The 17480-nt window shown below is 35.2% G+C and overlaps 1 protein-coding gene across 3 annotated transcripts in view; it reads left to right on the forward strand.

Annotated features, from left to right (window-relative positions):
* Med13 (mediator complex subunit 13) overlaps nucleotides 1-17480 on the forward strand; it is a 90516-nt gene that overhangs the window by 68609 nt on the left and 4427 nt on the right. For 2 of the 3 annotated variants that reach the window (XM_013357048.3, XM_005321551.3), the window contains exons 19-29: nucleotides 359-548; nucleotides 1464-1920; nucleotides 4473-4692; nucleotides 5482-5673; nucleotides 5856-6079; nucleotides 8321-8463; nucleotides 8863-9021; nucleotides 9136-9321; nucleotides 11771-11919; nucleotides 14367-14543; nucleotides 17247-17347. In XM_013357048.3, coding sequence (XP_013212502.1) covers nucleotides 359-548; nucleotides 1464-1920; nucleotides 4473-4692; nucleotides 5482-5673; nucleotides 5856-6079; nucleotides 8321-8463; nucleotides 8863-9021; nucleotides 9136-9321; nucleotides 11771-11919; nucleotides 14367-14543; nucleotides 17247-17347 — 2198 coding nt within the window. Of the gene's footprint in view, nucleotides 1-358; nucleotides 549-1463; nucleotides 1921-4472; nucleotides 4693-5481; nucleotides 5674-5855; nucleotides 6080-8320; nucleotides 8464-8862; nucleotides 9022-9135; nucleotides 9322-11770; nucleotides 11920-14366; nucleotides 14544-16155; nucleotides 16232-17246; nucleotides 17348-17480 lie in introns of those variants that run through there. The other variant, XR_005726397.2, reaches the window with a different exon arrangement.

The following is a 17480-nucleotide window of genomic DNA, read 5'->3' on the forward strand; positions in this document are numbered from 1 at the left end:
AGCCTCCAGGTAGATGGGATATAGGCATGTGCCCCTTCACCTGGTTTTCTTTTTAAAGATTGTATTTTTATGCTTACTTATTTCTGAATTCTACAAGCTTTCATTAATCAAATCAAATGGTTCCAGTGCCAATATTATACCTAGATGTCTTTTCATTACAGTATTTTAATTTTGAAAGAAATTTAATGACTTTTTTAGGAAAATGAAAAAGAGCTGTGGCTCAATTTCCACCTTTGATATTTTTATTTCAAATGTTAATTAAAATTAATTAAGCTTATGTTAAATAACTTTTATAGTGTGTACTCAAATACTGTAATTAACTGACAATTCTGCTTTCTGTATATATATATACTTGTAGTCCTGTCGATTAGGTCAACATAGACCTATTTCTCGACTGTTGACGGATGGGATCATGAGAGTTGGATCTACTGCATCAAAGAAACTATCAGAAAAGTTGGTAGCAGAATGGTTTTCTCAGGCAGCTGATGGTAACAACGAAGCATTTTCTAAACTCAAGCTTTATGCACAAGTCTGCAGATATGACTTAGGTATTGAATTTGCATTTATTGTATAGGGCCAATTGCCTGATCCACCAGCTGATTTCATAAATAAAATCTTAATAGGATACAGCCATGTTCATTCATTTATATATTGTCTCTACTTCTGTGCTGCAAAATCAGAGCTGAGTAATTGTGACAGAGACTGTGGTTTACAAAGCCAGAAAAATACACCTGAGTCTTGTAAAGTTTGCTGATGTAGGGATTCCATTAGGGGGCAGTTAGGCAAAAAAACTGTTTTTTTTTTGTTGTTGTTGTTGGTTCTGTAGAGTTTGATCTATCTTTCTTCCTTCCTTCCTTTCTTTTTTTAAAGGCAGGTTGGGGATCAAACCTGGAGCCTTGAAAACATTGTACCATGAGCTACATCTCCAGCCGCTGTTATAATTCTTGGTGGTTCATAGTTTAGAGATAAAACAATTTTTAGTTTATCTCTACAACAGTAGGAAATAGTTCTTTGGGTTAACTATAAAGAAAGTCTTAGCAAAGAAGAAATGCACTACGAACATATTGAATCTCTTCAGATTTCTATGATTTGAGCACCATGATAAAGTTCTTTCATTTTATATTTTAATTGGCTATCTGTGTAGACAATATTTTCACTCTGTGATTTAGGAACACTTGAAATGGTTTGAAAATTTGTAAGATACTGTTTAACATTTAATGAATTGTAGTCAGGAAAGAGAATTTTATTAGGCTTTTATTGTTATCATTTATTTAATTTTTTAAAATGCTAGTTTAGTTTTGTTACTATTCCATTTTAGATTTGTTTCTTCAGTTTCTAGGGTAAAATAGAAAAAGTCAGTACATTCTACACTATTAGCTAGATAATCTTTTATTCATATAATAGAATTTTTTTTAAAAAAACCAGTTAAATAAAGAATTGAATGTCCTGTTTTTATTCTTTAGGTCCTTATCTTGCTTCTCAACCACTGGATAGCTCTCTACTTTCTCAGCCAAATTTAGTTGCCCCTACCAATCAGTCTTTGATTACTCCACCTCATGTGACGAATACTGGAACTTCTAATACTCCATCTGCCACTTTAGCATCTGCAGCAAGCAACACTATGACGATGACTTCAGGTGTTGCCATATCTACTTCAGTTGCCACAGCTAATTCAACTTTGACCACAACCTCATCTTCTTCATCCTCCAGCTTGAGTAGTGGAGTATCATCAAATAAACTCCCTTCATTTCCACCCTTTGGCAGTATGAACAGTAGTGGTACTGGATCCATGACCACACAGGCAAACACAGTTCAGAGTGGTCATCTAGGAGGGCAGCAGTCATCAGCTCTACAGACAGCTGGGATTTCTGGAGAGTCATCTTCACTTCCCACTCAACCACACCCTGATGTGTCTGAAAGGTACCTCTAAAAATATTTGTCTTGGGGCTGGGGTTGTAGCTGAGCAGTAGAGCACACATGAGGCATTCGATTCTATCCTCAGCACCACATAAAAGTAAATTTTAAAAAACGGAGGTATTGAGCTGTGGTTCTGGCTCAGCTAGTCTAGCACGTTCGAGGCCCTGGGTTTGATCCTCAGCACCACATAAAAATAAACAAAATAAAACTATTGTGTCCAACTAAAAGATAAATATTTAAAAAACAAAACAGAGATATTGCATCATCTAAAACTAAAAAGAATATTTAAAAAAAAAAAACTTTGTCTCTGGAGTTGGGAGATAGCTTAGTGATAAAGTATATGCTTACTGTATGTGAGGCCCTGGGATTAATTCCCAGAACCAAAAGAATAAATAGAGATAGATAGGAGGGCATGGTGAAGCTTTACTATAATCCCAGCTATTCAGGAGGCTGAGGCAGGAGGATTTTAAGTTCAAGGCCAGCCTTGGCTACTTAGCTAGATGCTGTCTCAAAATAAAAATAAAGTGCTCTCTGTGGCATAGTGCTCCTGGGTTCAGTCCCAAGTACTAGTACTACTAAATAAATAAATTAATTAAATTAAATAATTTTTGCAGAAATACAAAAACTATGATGCCTTATTTTTTAAAAATTTATTAAAAATAGACATTGCGAATGAACAAAATGCTTATTGCTCTTTTTGAAAGTTAGCTTTTATAATGTTGAGCATTTTATCTGTAAAATTATAATTAGGATTTTTTAATGTTGCATTAGAAATTTTTAATGAATATAATTAGGATTTTTAAGAAAGCTATTTTACTGCAAATATCTAGATATCCATATGAGGCTGGTTGTATTGGCTTACACTTATAATTCCAGCTAGTCGGGAGGCTCAGGCAGAAGAATTGCAAGTTCAAGGTTAGCCTGGGAAACTTAGCAACACCTATCTCAAAATAAAATAATAAAAATGAAAGTATTGGGGATGTAGCTTAATGTTAGAATGAGTTCCTGGGTTCACTTTTCAGTACCACAAAAAACAAAACACCAAATATACATAAGACGAATCTGTCCTGTGACATGGCATCAAGTAGAAAATGCCTATGAAGGGCTGGGGATGTGGCTCAAGCGGTAGCGCGCTCGCCTGGCATGCGTGCGGCCCGGGTTCGATCCTCAACACCACATACAAACAAAGATGTTGTGTCCGCCGAAAACTAAAGAAAATAAATATTAAAAAATTCTCTCTCTCTCTCTCTCTCTCTCTCTCTCTCTCTCTCTCTCTCTCCCCCCCTCCCCCCCCTCCTTCCCTTCCTTTCTCCCTCCCTCCCTCTCTCCTCTGTCTTAAAAAAAACAAAAACTCTTAAACGAGATATCTATACACATGGTTTCCATGTCTCATTTCCTATTCACTCTTTAAAAAAAAAAAAGAAAATGCCTATGAAAATCACTTCTATAATTGAGAAGTCACTATTGAACCAGTGTGTTCACTGTAGGGGCTTTAGGAGTTTTAGCAACTTTTGAATTTTGGCTCTGCCATTTACCACCTTTGTGTTTTGGAGGATATTCTAACTTTTCTTAACATGTATCTTTATCTACAAAGTAGGAGTAATATAATAAAATGAATTAAAAGCTTTACACAGTGCTTCCAAGTTGTTTATTTTGATGATGATATCTTGTTCTTTTTATGGTTTAGGTATTGAGTGAGTTCCCTTTTGATTTACAGATTAGGTTAGTCTGAGCTTAACTATAGTTTTGTCAACTGCTCAGGATGCCCTTGTGCCAAAGTTACACTCATAAATAGAGGTAAAAATAAACCCATCTTGACTATCTAAACAGATTTGAAGTTTAGAGGAAGAACAAATCACCCATTGAAGAATGAAGCTTATTTACCATTGAAATTAAAAAGTATGAAATGAATGTATATAGTCTAAAAATGCACTAGAACATTGAGCAGGTCTGGAAACCTGTTTTTTTCTGGTCTAGCTCTCTTTCTAGCCAAGTTTGTGATTTGGGTAAGCTTATGAAGTAAAGACTCATCTTTGTCTCCATTGTCCGTGAGGAAGTGAGCTCTTTCATTTCTGATACACTATGATTTTTAAGAAATCTGTTCCTTTTGTTTATTTATTATTGTAATGAAAAGGGACTTTGTACAGTGTGAAATCTTTACATGCAATGTTTATGATTCTCTTTGGAGAGAAAGAGATATCCTTGATTTTCAGAGAGGTTCTCTAATACCTCCCACCAGAAGAGGAGGAGGGACATAAAAATCTGCCCTGAGCGGAGGCATAGTGGCACACAACTGTAATCCCAGCAGCTCAGGAGGCTGAAGCAGGAGATATGCATGTTCAAAGCCAGCCTCAGCAACTTACTGAGGCCCTAAGTGACTCAGTGAGACTTTGTTTCTAAATAAATATAAAAAAGAGCTGAGGATGTGTCTCAGTGGTTGAGTGCCCCTGGATTTGGTCTTCCGTACCCCCCCCCTAAAAAAAATCATCTGTTTGATGCTACTCCAAGCACATATAGTACAACTTTTTTGGTTTTTTGTTTACCTCAACTTTTAGCACAATGGATCGAGATAAAGTGGGAATCCCCACAGATGGTGATTCACATGCAATTACCTATCCACCTGCAATTGTTGTTTATATAATTGATCCTTTTACATATGAAAATAAAGATGAGAGCACTAATTCTTCTAATGTGTGGACTTTGGGGCTACTTCGATGCTTTCTGGAAATGGTCCAGACTCTTCCTCCTCATATCAAGAGTACTGTTTCTGTACAGGTAAGAGTAATTACTGTTTTAAATGAAATTTATACACATCAAAACCAGTTTTGATGTTTCAGAAGTTTAAAAATGCTACTTTTCTGTATTCACATCAATTTTCTAAATGCCAGGTTCTATTTTAATGATTTTACTTTAATATTATAATAGAAATCTTAAGAGTTTCTAAAAGGTAAACTTCATAGTCATACCATAGTAAAAATGAGTAGTAAAAAATTTATATTGGACACATTAAATACTCTTCCATATTACTTTATAAATCAGGTTTTTTTAGTTGAACAGTTTTATTCTGTTTATAATAAATACCTTGCTTTAATATTGTAAGGTGCACTGCAGGTACGCCATGCTGCCAGTTACTTTGGGAACAACAAATGTCCCATATAAGCCAATTCTTAAATCCATAACCCTAAACAGAAAAGTTTATAACATGCACTATATAAGCTAGAGTTCTAATTAAAAGTCAAATTTTAAGTAAAAAACAGAAGATTAACCAGAGTAAGTTGTTTGAAGGAATTTTGAATTCATTTTAACTTGTTCATTGTATTGCTGGTAGTATTAATTAATATAATTGCCGTATAGACATTTTTTAGTTTATTGATGGCTCTTTGCTAAAACTATTGATTTATTAAAAACCTAGGTGGTAGCTAATAAAACCTAATTCTTTAGATAACCATTTAAGTTCTTCTGTTTAGATTTTCTAATAAGGAGTTTATAAGAGTTTTAGTCCTACAGTTTCTTTTATTCTTCGTTGGAAGTTTAACATGTGTAATATTTACCTGTACCTCTTAGATTGTTCCTTGTCAATACCTGTTACAACCTGTGAAGCATGAAGATAGACAAATCTATACCCAGCATTTAAAATCTCTTGCTTTTTCGGTCTTCACCCAATGTCGGAGACCACTTCCAACATCAACCAATGTAAAAACATTGACTGGCTTTGGTCCAGGTTTAGCCATGGAAACAGCTCTTAAAAGTCCTGATGTGAGTATTTTATTTTCCATGACCAAAATTATTGAAAGACTGTATGTTTTATAGTTTTATGCAAAGCTAAGTGCAAAAAATTGAAGGAGTTTTGAAAATTTTGTTTTCTAATTATTGAGTAGATAATACATGTTTTTCTAAGATTATATTGTACTATAATACCTTAATTTTTTGTTTTACAGAGACCAGAGTGTATTCGACTTTATACACCTCCTTTTATTCTGGCTCCGGTTAAGGACAAACAGACAGAATTAGGAGAAACATTTGGAGAAGCTGGACAGAAATATAATGTTCTTTTTGTGGGCTACTGTTTATCACATGATCAAAGGTGGATTCTTGCATCTTGCACAGATCTATATGGAGAACTTTTAGAAACTTGTATCATTAACATCGATGTTCCAAATAGGTACATATATTTTCCTAAATGTATGATTATATCATCCCAATTTAAAGTTTCATATGTGTACCTATAGTCACATACAATGTTTCATTTTTAATGAGTTGAATGAAAGTCATTTGCAAGGTTATATAAAATAAGATATTAAGACTTGGAAATTTGGGTCCTTTTCACTTTTTTGTAATGAATTTCACATTGGATAATTAAGACAGTTAAATAATTTTGATTAATCTCTTATACAAACAAAAATTATAAACCTTCAGGCAGTGATTAACTTTTCTCACATAACATTTAAGATATAGCCTCTAAAATTATTAACTGAAAATATTACCATTTAATTGTGGGATGTTTTCTGAAAATGGTGGCCTTCTTTTTAGATCTCTCCTTGGCAGTAAGTAAGTATCATGACCAGTTATTAAATGGAATGTAATAGGTCACAAAAGGTGAGCCTTATATTGAGTTACCACTTGATAAACATATTCTAGTAATATATTTCAAGAGAACTTACTGGGAGTAATTTTCAGTTTTAAGATTTAGATTCTAGCCTTTATTTTCTTCTTGATTAGATAAAGATTCTTTTTCTTTATGTTTGGAAATTGTCTGTATGCTGAAATATTTGATAATTATTAGGTCTTTGGGCGCTGGGAAATAGAATATAGAAACATAAATTTTATATATAGAGAGAAATATGCTCTGTACAGTGGCACATGCCTGTGATCCCAGCTGTTCTCAGATACTCAGGAAACTTGAGGCAGGAGGATCACAAGTTTAAGGCCAGCCTTGGCAACTTTGTGAGACCCTGTTTCAAAATAAAAAGTATAAAAAGGGCTGGTGATGTAGTACAGTGGTAGAGTGCTCCTGGATTGAAGCCCCATTACCACCAAAAAAATTTTATAGTATTGTTTATAAATGTTTACTGACTATATTATAAATCATGGAATAGGGCCTCTTAACTTATTTCTTTGATGCAATTGTTATTTTTTCCTTTGGATTTTAGTGCTATTTAAATGATGTTTGGGAAATGCGTACCTCTGAAGGAAGAGAGGGTAGAGAATTAATAATACCACCCTTTCCAATATTAATATGGTATTTTCAATTTACTACCTAGATTTTAAAAAGTTGAAATGGAAAATGGGTTTAAATGCCAACCCTTCTAATTACTGGTCGTGGGATCCTGGGGAAAAATTACTTTAGTCAGCTAAGTTGTAATCTGTCATATCTGGTATGTGTTTCATAGGAGTGGTAGGGTGAAGTGAGGTTATTTCATATAAATTGATTGGGCAGGATGCTTGGTATATAGAAAGTACTTAAGTACTTGGTATATAGTAAGTACCTATAGTAAGAGGTACCATTGCTCAGGCGCAGTGTATGTACATTATATACTTACCTAATAAAGGACATGTATGTAGAAAACATATTGTTTGGTCTGAGAGTGTGGTTTTTTTTTTTTTTTTTTTGGTGGGGGTATTCTTTGACTTTTCAGTAAACAGCAGAGATTGGTTTACTAAAGCTTATAGGTCAAATCTCTGCATTCCCAGTTTCTTTAGTTCCTATCAGGCAGAGCTGAATTATTCTGACAGAATCTTGATGGCCTGCAAACCTTAAAGTGTTGGCCTTTTCAAAAAGAAGTTTACTGTTGTAGAGCAGTATTTCTGGTCAACTGAGGTAATCTGTGGACAAGAACAAACAACATAAACTTAGCCAGGCATGGTTGTGAATGTCTGTAGTTGGAGGCAGAGGCAGGACAATTGCTTGAGTCTAGGAGCTCAAAGTCAGCCTAAGCAACATAATGAGACCCTTTCTCAATTGAAAAACCATAAACATTTATAGTCTACACTTTTTGATTTCATATATATTCTTGCTTAGGACTTGTTTAAAGTGTGAAACATTAAAATTAAGTAGGGAACCAGGACTTGGGATGTAGCTTAGTGTTAAAGAGTGTGTAGCTAACATAAATAAGTGCTGGCACTGATCAGTCAATGAAGTAAAATTCAATTAAGGAACTAATTTTGAGCTATTAATTTTGAGCAATTAAGGAACTAATTTTAAGTGTCATGTGGATTTTAAAAATATTTATGATTCTAGGGGTCGGGGCTGGGACTCAGTGGCAGAGCACTTGCCTAACATGTGTGAGGCACGTGTTTGATCCTCAGCACCTCATACTAAAATAAAATAAAATAAAGGCATGCTGTCCATCTATAACTACAAAAAAAAAAAGAGATTTATGATTCTTTTTATTTCACTCAATAGGGCACGTCGAAAAAAAGGTTCTGCTAGGAGATTTGGTCTGCAGAAACTTTGGGAGTGGTGCTTAGGACTTGTACAAATGAGTTCATTACCATGGAGAGTTGTAATTGGTCGTCTGGGAAGGATAGGTCATGGAGAATTGAAAGGTAAAATTTTAAATTTGTTTTATGTTAATTTATATAGCATTCAGACAATATCCAAATATATGTGCTGAATAAAAAATACAAAAGTAAACTTAAAACTTTTGTTTTTAAACAGGAACCACATACAGGTAGTTACTACTATTCTTTCTTGTTGACCTCCTTTCACCATTCTGTTTTTTATTCAGCAGATGCTATGTGGTGTTCACTAAAGTTAGAGGGATAAAGGATGTTAATAGGATTGGTCATACGAGTTTTGATTCTTGTTTGGGGAAAATACATAGAAAATTTTTATGCCATCAAGTTTTTCATTTTTAATATTGGTTCTATGCGTAGTAGAGATGCTTTATTTTAACTGTTGTTACTGTGTTTTTGTGTTTTTTTTTTTACTGTTGATACCCATAGATTGGTACTGTTTGCTGAGTCGTCGAAACCTGCAGTCTCTAAGTAAAAGGCTCAAAGACATGTGTAGAATGTGTGGTATATCTGCTGCAGACTCTCCCAGCATTCTCAGTGCTTGCTTAGTAGCAATGGAACCCCAAGGCTCTTTTGTTATTATGCCAGGTTAGCTATCTTTAGTTTATATCAGATTTAATTCATTATGTATTTAAGTTTTTAAGTATTACATAAAATTTATTCATTTATTAAAAGGAAAAATGTCTTTCATTCTCTTGGTAGATTCTGTGTCAACTGGTTCTGTATTTGGAAGAAGCACCACTCTAAATATGCAGACATCTCAGCTAAATACCCCACAGGATACATCATGTACTCATATACTTGTGTTCCCTACTTCTGCTACTGTGCAAGTAGCTTCAGCTACTTATACCACTGAAAATTTGGACTTAGCTTTCAATCCCAACACTGGTAGGTGAATTGTTCCTGAAAAGTTTTGTTGGTTTGTTGGGATTTCAATATGTTGCCCTGGTTGACCTTGAACTTCTGGGCTCAAGTGATCCTTCTGCCTTTGCCTCCCTGCCGGCAGGGACTACAACTATGTACCACCATGTCTTGCCTAAGGTTTTAATCATTGACAATTTTGCTAGACTGAAAATGGTCTCCAAAGATAGCCAGGTCCTGTCCTTGTACCCTGTGAATGTTATATTATTTTTAAAAAAGAAGGAAGAATTTTTAATTGATGTGATTAAGTTAGAGGAAGAGATTGTACTAGATTATACAGGTGGGCCTAAACGCAGTTACATGTATCCTTTATGAAAGAAAGACAAAGGCAGTTTTGGATTATACACAGAAAAGAAAGCCATGTGATGGAGAAGAGGATGCAGTCAGAGGAAGAATATGCTGTGCCCCTCACTTTAAAAACTGAGGAAAGGGTCATGAGCTCTTCAGAGGACGTGCAGCCTTGCTGGTATCTTGATTTCAGTTCAGTGAAACTAGTTAGAGACTTATGACCCCCAAACTGTGAAAGGATAAATATGCGTTGTTTTATGTTAACAACTGTATGATAATTTGTTAAATGGCACCAGGAAACTAGTAGATCATTATCCTATCTTACTGATACTGGAACTTAAAATCTTATTTTAAAAGATAATAATTGATTACAAAATTTTTTTTTTTTAAGAGAGAGTGAGAGAGGAGAGAGAGAGATAGAGAGAGAGAATTTTTAATATTTATTTTTAGTTCTCGGCGGACACAACATCTTTGTTGGTATGTGGTGCTGAGGATCGAACCCGGGCTGCACGCATGCGAGGCGAGCGCGCTACCACTTGAGCCACATCCCCAGCCCTGATTATAAAATTTTTGTATAGGTTTATGCTTTTGTTTTTGAGGTAGTTGTATCAATCTTTATAAATCATTTAGGTCTTCTTTGCCAAAATAATATTTTTGCCAGAGTAGGGTTGTGATTTTTGGTAAACCTTGTTGGTTGTGATTAGCAGAACAAAAAGTAAAGATTTCATTATTACTTTTGAGTGACCTTAGAATATCAAGATTGGTGGGTATAGTGGCACATGCCTATAGTCCCAGCAACTTGGGAGTCTGAGGCAGGAGGATCACAAGGTCAGTCTCAGCAATTTAGCCAGGCCCTCAGCAATATACCAAGACCTTGTCTCAAAATAAAAAAGGCTGGGGATTAGTTCATTGATAAAGTGCCCCTGGTTTCAATCCTCAGTAACAAAAAGAATATAAGACATGATAATCAGATCATCAAAGTCACACTTGTAGGTATTAATCTGTCATTTAATTTATTGTGAAATACCTTGAATGTTTTACTTAGTGAAGACTGGGACATATGCCTGTAATTGGAGTGGCTTAGGAGGGTTAGGCAGGAGGACTGCAAGTTCAAAGTCAGCCTCAGCAATTTAGCAAGGCCCCAAGCAACTTTGTGAGGCCTGTCTCAAAACAGTCTGCGAATGTGACTCTGAGGTTAAGTGTCCTTGGGTTTAGTCCCTGATACAAAAACAAACAAAGAAAAAAAAAAAAACCTGACGAGCGCATTAATTGTGAGTAGTATAATTTTAAACACATTTCTATTTCCTGCATACTGTGTTTGCTAACAAATTGCTTATGTTAGTGGTTTAAAAGAACATCTGTGAGGCAGAAGGATCACAAGTTCAAAGCCAGCCTAAGTAATTTAGTGAGGCCCTTAGCAGCCTAGTGAGACCCTGTCTCAAAAAATAAAAAGGTAGAGCACCGCGGGGCAATGTCTAGTACTGCAAAGCAAAACCAAAAATGTCCATGTATTACCTTGTAGTTCTGGAGGTATCAAAAAATCAGGCTTACTGGGCTAACGTTAGGGTGTCAGCAGAGTTGATTCTTTCTGGAGATTCTCAGTAAGAATCTGTTTCCTTGCCTTTGCCACCTGCATTCCTGTTTGTGGCCTCTTCCTCCATCTTGAATGCCAGCAGTATAGTGTTGTCAGCCTCCTTGATTGACTTTGACCCTGCCACTTCTTTCTCATGGAGGATTCTTCTGGGACTGGTGGTATAACTCCGTGGCAGAGTACTTGCCTAGCATATGGGAGGCCATGGTTTTGATCAGAAGCACAACTGATCACTGGACCCACCTGGATAATCTTTCCTTCTTATGATCACTAATTTAATCACATCTACAAAATCCTTTATGATAACATATTCATAAATTCCAGGGATTAGGGTATGGACATCTTTTGGAAGCCGTTATTCAGACTAGTATATGTTTATTTATGCATTGTTTAAATGGCTATTAGCACAATACTTGGTACATGATAGACACTTAATGGTTAAGTAAACTTATTTTGGTTAAAATTTATTTTAACCCTTAATTGTGAATAATCATGGGATATGGATAATGGAATATTTAATTTCTTTCTTCTGTATAGATGGAGCAGATGGAATGGTTATCTTTGATTTGTTAGACACAGGAGATGATCTTGATCCTGATATCATTAATATCCTTCCTGCATCTCCAACTGCATCTCCCGTACATTCTCCAGGATCTCATTACCCCCATGGAAGTGATGCTGGCAAGGTAATCCTATTATAAAAATTCAGTTTATTGGAGCCGAGGCTGTAGCTCAGTGGAAAAGCACTTGTCTAGCAAGGATGAGGCACTGGGTTTGATCCTCAGCGCCACATAAAAAGTAAATAAATAAAGTTATAAAAAACATTTTTTTAAAAATTTAGTTTATCTAAATGTCATTCATTCATTTGGTAAGCAATGAATAAATGAAATAGAACATTGTTTTCCTTGGAATTTGGCAACAGGTGAGATTAACAGTACCTTCATATACTTCTGCCTCACAGAAACCAATACTTGGATTTAAACATTCTGCAGAGGTTCTCTGAGGCTGTGCTTTCCCTGAATTCATATTTTCTAGAGTACTGAGTATTAGCCCTTTCACTGTAGTTTCAGGTGTAGGATCACAGTATCTTAGATAATCAGTATATGACTGTAAGAGTTGTAATTCACATCAGGGCTGTGACAAGGAATATAATAGAAATTAATTTTCTTATAGAAACAGATAAAATATGCCCACTGTCCCTTTTATTTTTAGCACTTATGAAAACAGGCTATATTATGCTTCTCTCTGAAGTAACAATTAGGGCTTCATTGAATAACATCTTTGAGTGAAATTATATCTAGTAGTTACTTGATTATTACAGTATGCATATGTTTAGAATTTACCTTTTTTGTTGTTGTTATTGTTCCTGGGATTGAACCCAGGAACACTCTACCACACTGCATTTCTAGCTCTTTTATTTTTTGAGACAGGGTCTTCTCACTAAAAGTTGCCAGTGCTATCATCAAACTTGTGATTTTTCCTTCCTCAGCCTCCCAAGAACCTGGTATTAACAGGCATGTGCCATTATGCCCAGCTTAGAATTTACTTTTTTTCATTTAAGAAAGGATCTTTGTCGAATTTTATGTTGCCATCTCTTCCTTTTTAAACATGTAAAAAAGCAAGATTGAAGTATGGGTGTATTTATTTTCAAATTTCAAGAAGTTTAATCACTTTTTAAAATTTTTTTCTGTACTGGAGATTGAACCCAGGGATACTAGCTATACTACTGAGCCATATACCCGTCCCCTTTTTAAATTTCAGGGAGGATCTTGCTAAGTTGGCAGGACTCGCTTTGCACTTTGGATCCTCCTGTCTAAGCCTCTTGAGTAGCTAGGATTACAGGTTACGTGCCTCCATGCCCAGCTTTAGCTTTCAAATATGGACACCATAATTTGTTGTATCATTCCTAAAACGTTGGTTATTTAAGCTTTTGTTGTTGTTGCTGTTGTTATAGTTACTGATATAATGAATGTTTCTGTGCATATTAGTTTTCTTTTTGTCTATTTATTTAACCTACATACCAAGAAGCCAGGCACAGTGGCACAAATCTACCTGTAACCCCAGCAACTTGGAAAGCTGAGGCAGGAGGATCTCAAGTCAGCCTCATTAATTTAGTGAGGCCCTAAGCAACTTAGTGAGACCCTGTCTCTAAATAAAATATAAAAAGGGCTGGGGTTGTGGCTCAGTGGTAGAGCGCTTGCCTAGCATTGTGTGAGGCCCTGAGTTTGATACTCAGCACCACATAAAGATAAATAAATAAAGGTATTATGTCCATTTGCAACTAAAAAATATTTTTAAAAATTAAAAAAAAGAGGGGTGCTGGGGATGTTGCTCAGTGGTAAAGCACCCCTGGGTTAAATCTCCAGTACCAAAATAAATAAATTAATTAAATAAAAAGGGTTGAGAGGACTGGGACTCAGTGGTAGAACGCTTGCACTGCATAAAAATAAAGGTATTGTGTCCACCTACAACTGAAAAAAAAAAACCTTTTTTTTTTTTTTTAATGGATCATTGAGGATGAGGCTTAGTGGTTAAGTACTCCTGGGTTCAATCCCTGGTGACCCCACCACCACAAAAAAAACCCAAAAAACCAAGAAGTAAATTGACTAATCCAGAGTTTGTTAATACCACTTGAGAGTAGTCTCTATTTTGCCATAATGCTTTCTAAAACATTATAACTGCATTTTAGAGATTGTGGTAGATGAACAAAAGTGTATTGAATCTACCCTTTGGATTGGGGTATGAGTGTCAGGAATTAGTTGAGAGACTGTTAGGAAATGAGTTAGAAATTTGATTGACCATTTTGTGGTTTTTAATCACCTGTGAATGTTTATATACATACAATTCACCCTGGGTTTGGCAAAATAGACTTGTTGAACAGTTGGCATATTCATCTCCTCATGCAAGTTTTAGAGTTCATTCTTTTAATATCATTACCTTATGATATTTTTACTAAGTATGTAACCATTGAGTTTTTCTTTTTTAACCCATTGAATTTTTCAATATCCTTTAGTATTTTTAAAATTGAGGTAATAATGCAATAAGACTGATTTGTCATAATCTGTTTTGTATTTATATCTAGTACTCAGGTATACTGAAGGAAATAATATACTTTTAATTTTGTCTTTTTAAGGGTCAGGGTACTGATCGACTACTTTCAACAGAATCTCATGATGAAGTAACTAATATTCTTCTTCAGCAACCATTGGCCCTTGGATACTTCGTATCAACTGCCAAAGCGGGTCCATTACCTGACTGGTTCTGGTCAGCATGTCCTCAAGCACAATATCAGTGTCCCCTTTTTCTTAAGGTATTACCATTTCTGTGCCAATTTATAAAGAATCATATTTGACAACTTGACTTATGAGAAATACAGAAGTGGCTTTTTGAAATTTTATAGCTTGTTTAAGTGTTTAATTGCCACAAATGACTCTAAATATCACACACAGAATTATCTACTTAGGAAACAACTCTAATTTTTAAAATTTATATTGTAGTGGTATTTTCAACTGTACACACTGGAACTTAGAAAAACTTACTTCTTTCTAATCTTCTCATTTTCTAGATGAGCATATTTTAGTTTCAACTTTTGTACCATGTTCATATATACAACAATTGAAGATCTGACTTTTTTTTTTTTTTTTTTTTTGTGGTTGCTGGATTGAACCCAGCGCCTCACACATGGTAGATAATCATTCTACCATTAAGCTATATCCCCAGCCCTTGATAATATTTAATGAGAGAATATATTTAAGAGTGTCAGCCAAAGTAGTAGTTTTATCCTATGATTTCTTCCTCTTCTAGTAGATGTGCAAATCTCATTACAATGTTTAAGTTCAGAAAAACTCACCTATTCAAAGTCATAAATTGGCAGTAGACTCAAGATTGAAACCTGGATCTTTTAATTATTATTAAGTTATTTTTTGAATTACTTCATATCTTATTTTCATTATTCTTCATTATTTTGAGGATTAAAAGATTCAGTCTTGCCAGGTGGGGTGGTACATACCTGTGGTCCCAGCTACTCCTGAGACTGAGGCAGTAGAATTCCAAGTTTCTATTTCATATTTCACTAGTCATGCTAATTTAAGTATTTGTTGAGTACTTGTTGCTTGTAGGGCAAAAATTAGATAGTATGCTTTAGTTTATATTATATTTTTAGTGGTTATCAAACCTATAGCCCTCTTGCTGTCTCCCTACGTCTCCTCCCTGTCTGTCCCTTCCATTCCTCTTCTTGCTTTGTCAGGGCCTTGCTTTGTTGCCCATGCTGACCTCAAACCTTGGCTCAAGCGATTCTCTTGCTTCAGCCTTTCAAGTAGCTGGGACTACAGGCCTGTTCCACTTGAGTCCTTCTTGCACAACAGTTGAAGATCTGAACTTGTTTTTTTTTGTTGTTGTTGTTTTTTGTTTTTGTAGTGAGGTAGGATTGAACCCAGGGCCTCGTGCATGGTAGATAATCATTCTACCATTGAGCTATATCCCCAGCCCTTGATAATATTTAATGAGAGAATATATTTAAGAGTGTCAGCCAAGGTAGTAGCTTTATCCTATGATTTCTTCCTTTTCCAGTAGATGTGCAAATCTCATTACAAAAACACCTTTCCAAGAGATTTTCTGCTGAATAGTCCTTGGAGTCTCCACAAAACAAAGGGTTCTTTAGATCTTTGGGAAGTGGTGTACATGCTTTCTGCCCCCTTTTGTAGTCACAGTGCATGTATACACACTACAGATTCTGAAAATAGTAACATTGTTTACCTAGCAATTCCCAAATCTATTTTAATACACAAGAATAGGATTGTTTAACACCTATTTGTAATTCATGACCTTAGTGTTTCAGGGCACATTTTGTTTTTAGGAAACACTACTTTACAAAAAGTCCAAGGGACTATCCAGATTCTTTTCTACTCAATATTTATTTGCAGAGAGGATAGTGTAAAGTGAGCATTCACCCTCAGATACAGTGTAACAAGATTAGGACTTCTGATTCTGAATTACCAGGTAAGGCATAACTTACCATAATTTTGTTCACCTTGTTTTTCATACATCCCATTTTAGTTGTATACTATAGGCAATAAAACCACCTGATGTGTTTCTCTATGCTTGGAGAAATAGCGGATTGTTACCCAGATGGTTAAAAATAATTTTATCATAGGGATTAAGAGCACTGGTACTAATTAATATTCATTTAATTTGTAGTGATCTGCCATGTGGGACTTGTTTTTAACTCAAAAATCAAAATAGTTTGGATATAAACATTTTAAATTATATTCCTGAATATACCTAACAAGGGTTTATACATGTATACAACTGGAAAGGAGAGAGCTTGTAATTTTGAGTACTTTTTTTTTTAATATTTATTTTTCAGTTATAGGTGGACACACTGTCTTTATTTTACTTTATGTGGTGCCTCATGCATGCTAGGCGAGTACTCTACCTCTGAGTCACAATGCTAACCCATGAGTACTTTTTATGGTATATAGAATAAGATCTACGGAGAGTTTTTGTGGTGAATACCATCACCATCTTGTCACACTTTTTAACACTATTATACATATTTAATTACAAATTATTACTTGCATTTAGTTGAAATGTGAAGAAGTTGTGATTCCTTCCGCTCACCGTTCACGGCCATACTTAAATGGATATGCCAGTTCTTAATAAGCCTCTGTTATGAAATGTATTTATTATGTTTATTGCATCCTTAAACATTTACTTTATGCATCTAGGCAAATTAGACTTAGAAAATAGTTGGAAATCCTTTTTAAGGATTAATACGAGGTTTTATAAACAGTAAAACTAAAATAAGTAGGAAGATTCAGTATATTTTGCACTTAAAAATTACTTCAATAATGAATGAATTCAGCAAGGAGAGCAAGCATTTTTGTAGTGGTTCCATTCATAACATAGTACTAAAATATATTTTCATTAAGAAAGATACATTGGGAGAATAAGGTAAAACTAGAGGACCAGTCTTTTCCCATGTGGCTTACTGATTCCCTGTTCACATTTTTAGGCCTCTTTGCACCTCCACGTGCCTTCAGTGCAATCTGACGAGCTGCTTCACAGTAAACACTCCCACCCACTTGACTCAAATCAGACTTCAGATGTCCTCAGGTACTGCTCTTTTACCATTATTTGTTCTCTATTGCAACTTTAAAAGAACATAATGTAAGCCAGGCATGGTGGCACAGGCCTATAATCTCAGGGACTTGGGGAGGCTGAGGCATGAGGATCCCAGGTTTGAAAT

This window comes from Ictidomys tridecemlineatus, chromosome 3 (assembly GCF_052094955.1).
Source record: "Ictidomys tridecemlineatus isolate mIctTri1 chromosome 3, mIctTri1.hap1, whole genome shotgun sequence".
In the NCBI taxonomy this organism is placed as follows: Eukaryota; Metazoa; Chordata; class Mammalia; order Rodentia; family Sciuridae; genus Ictidomys; species Ictidomys tridecemlineatus.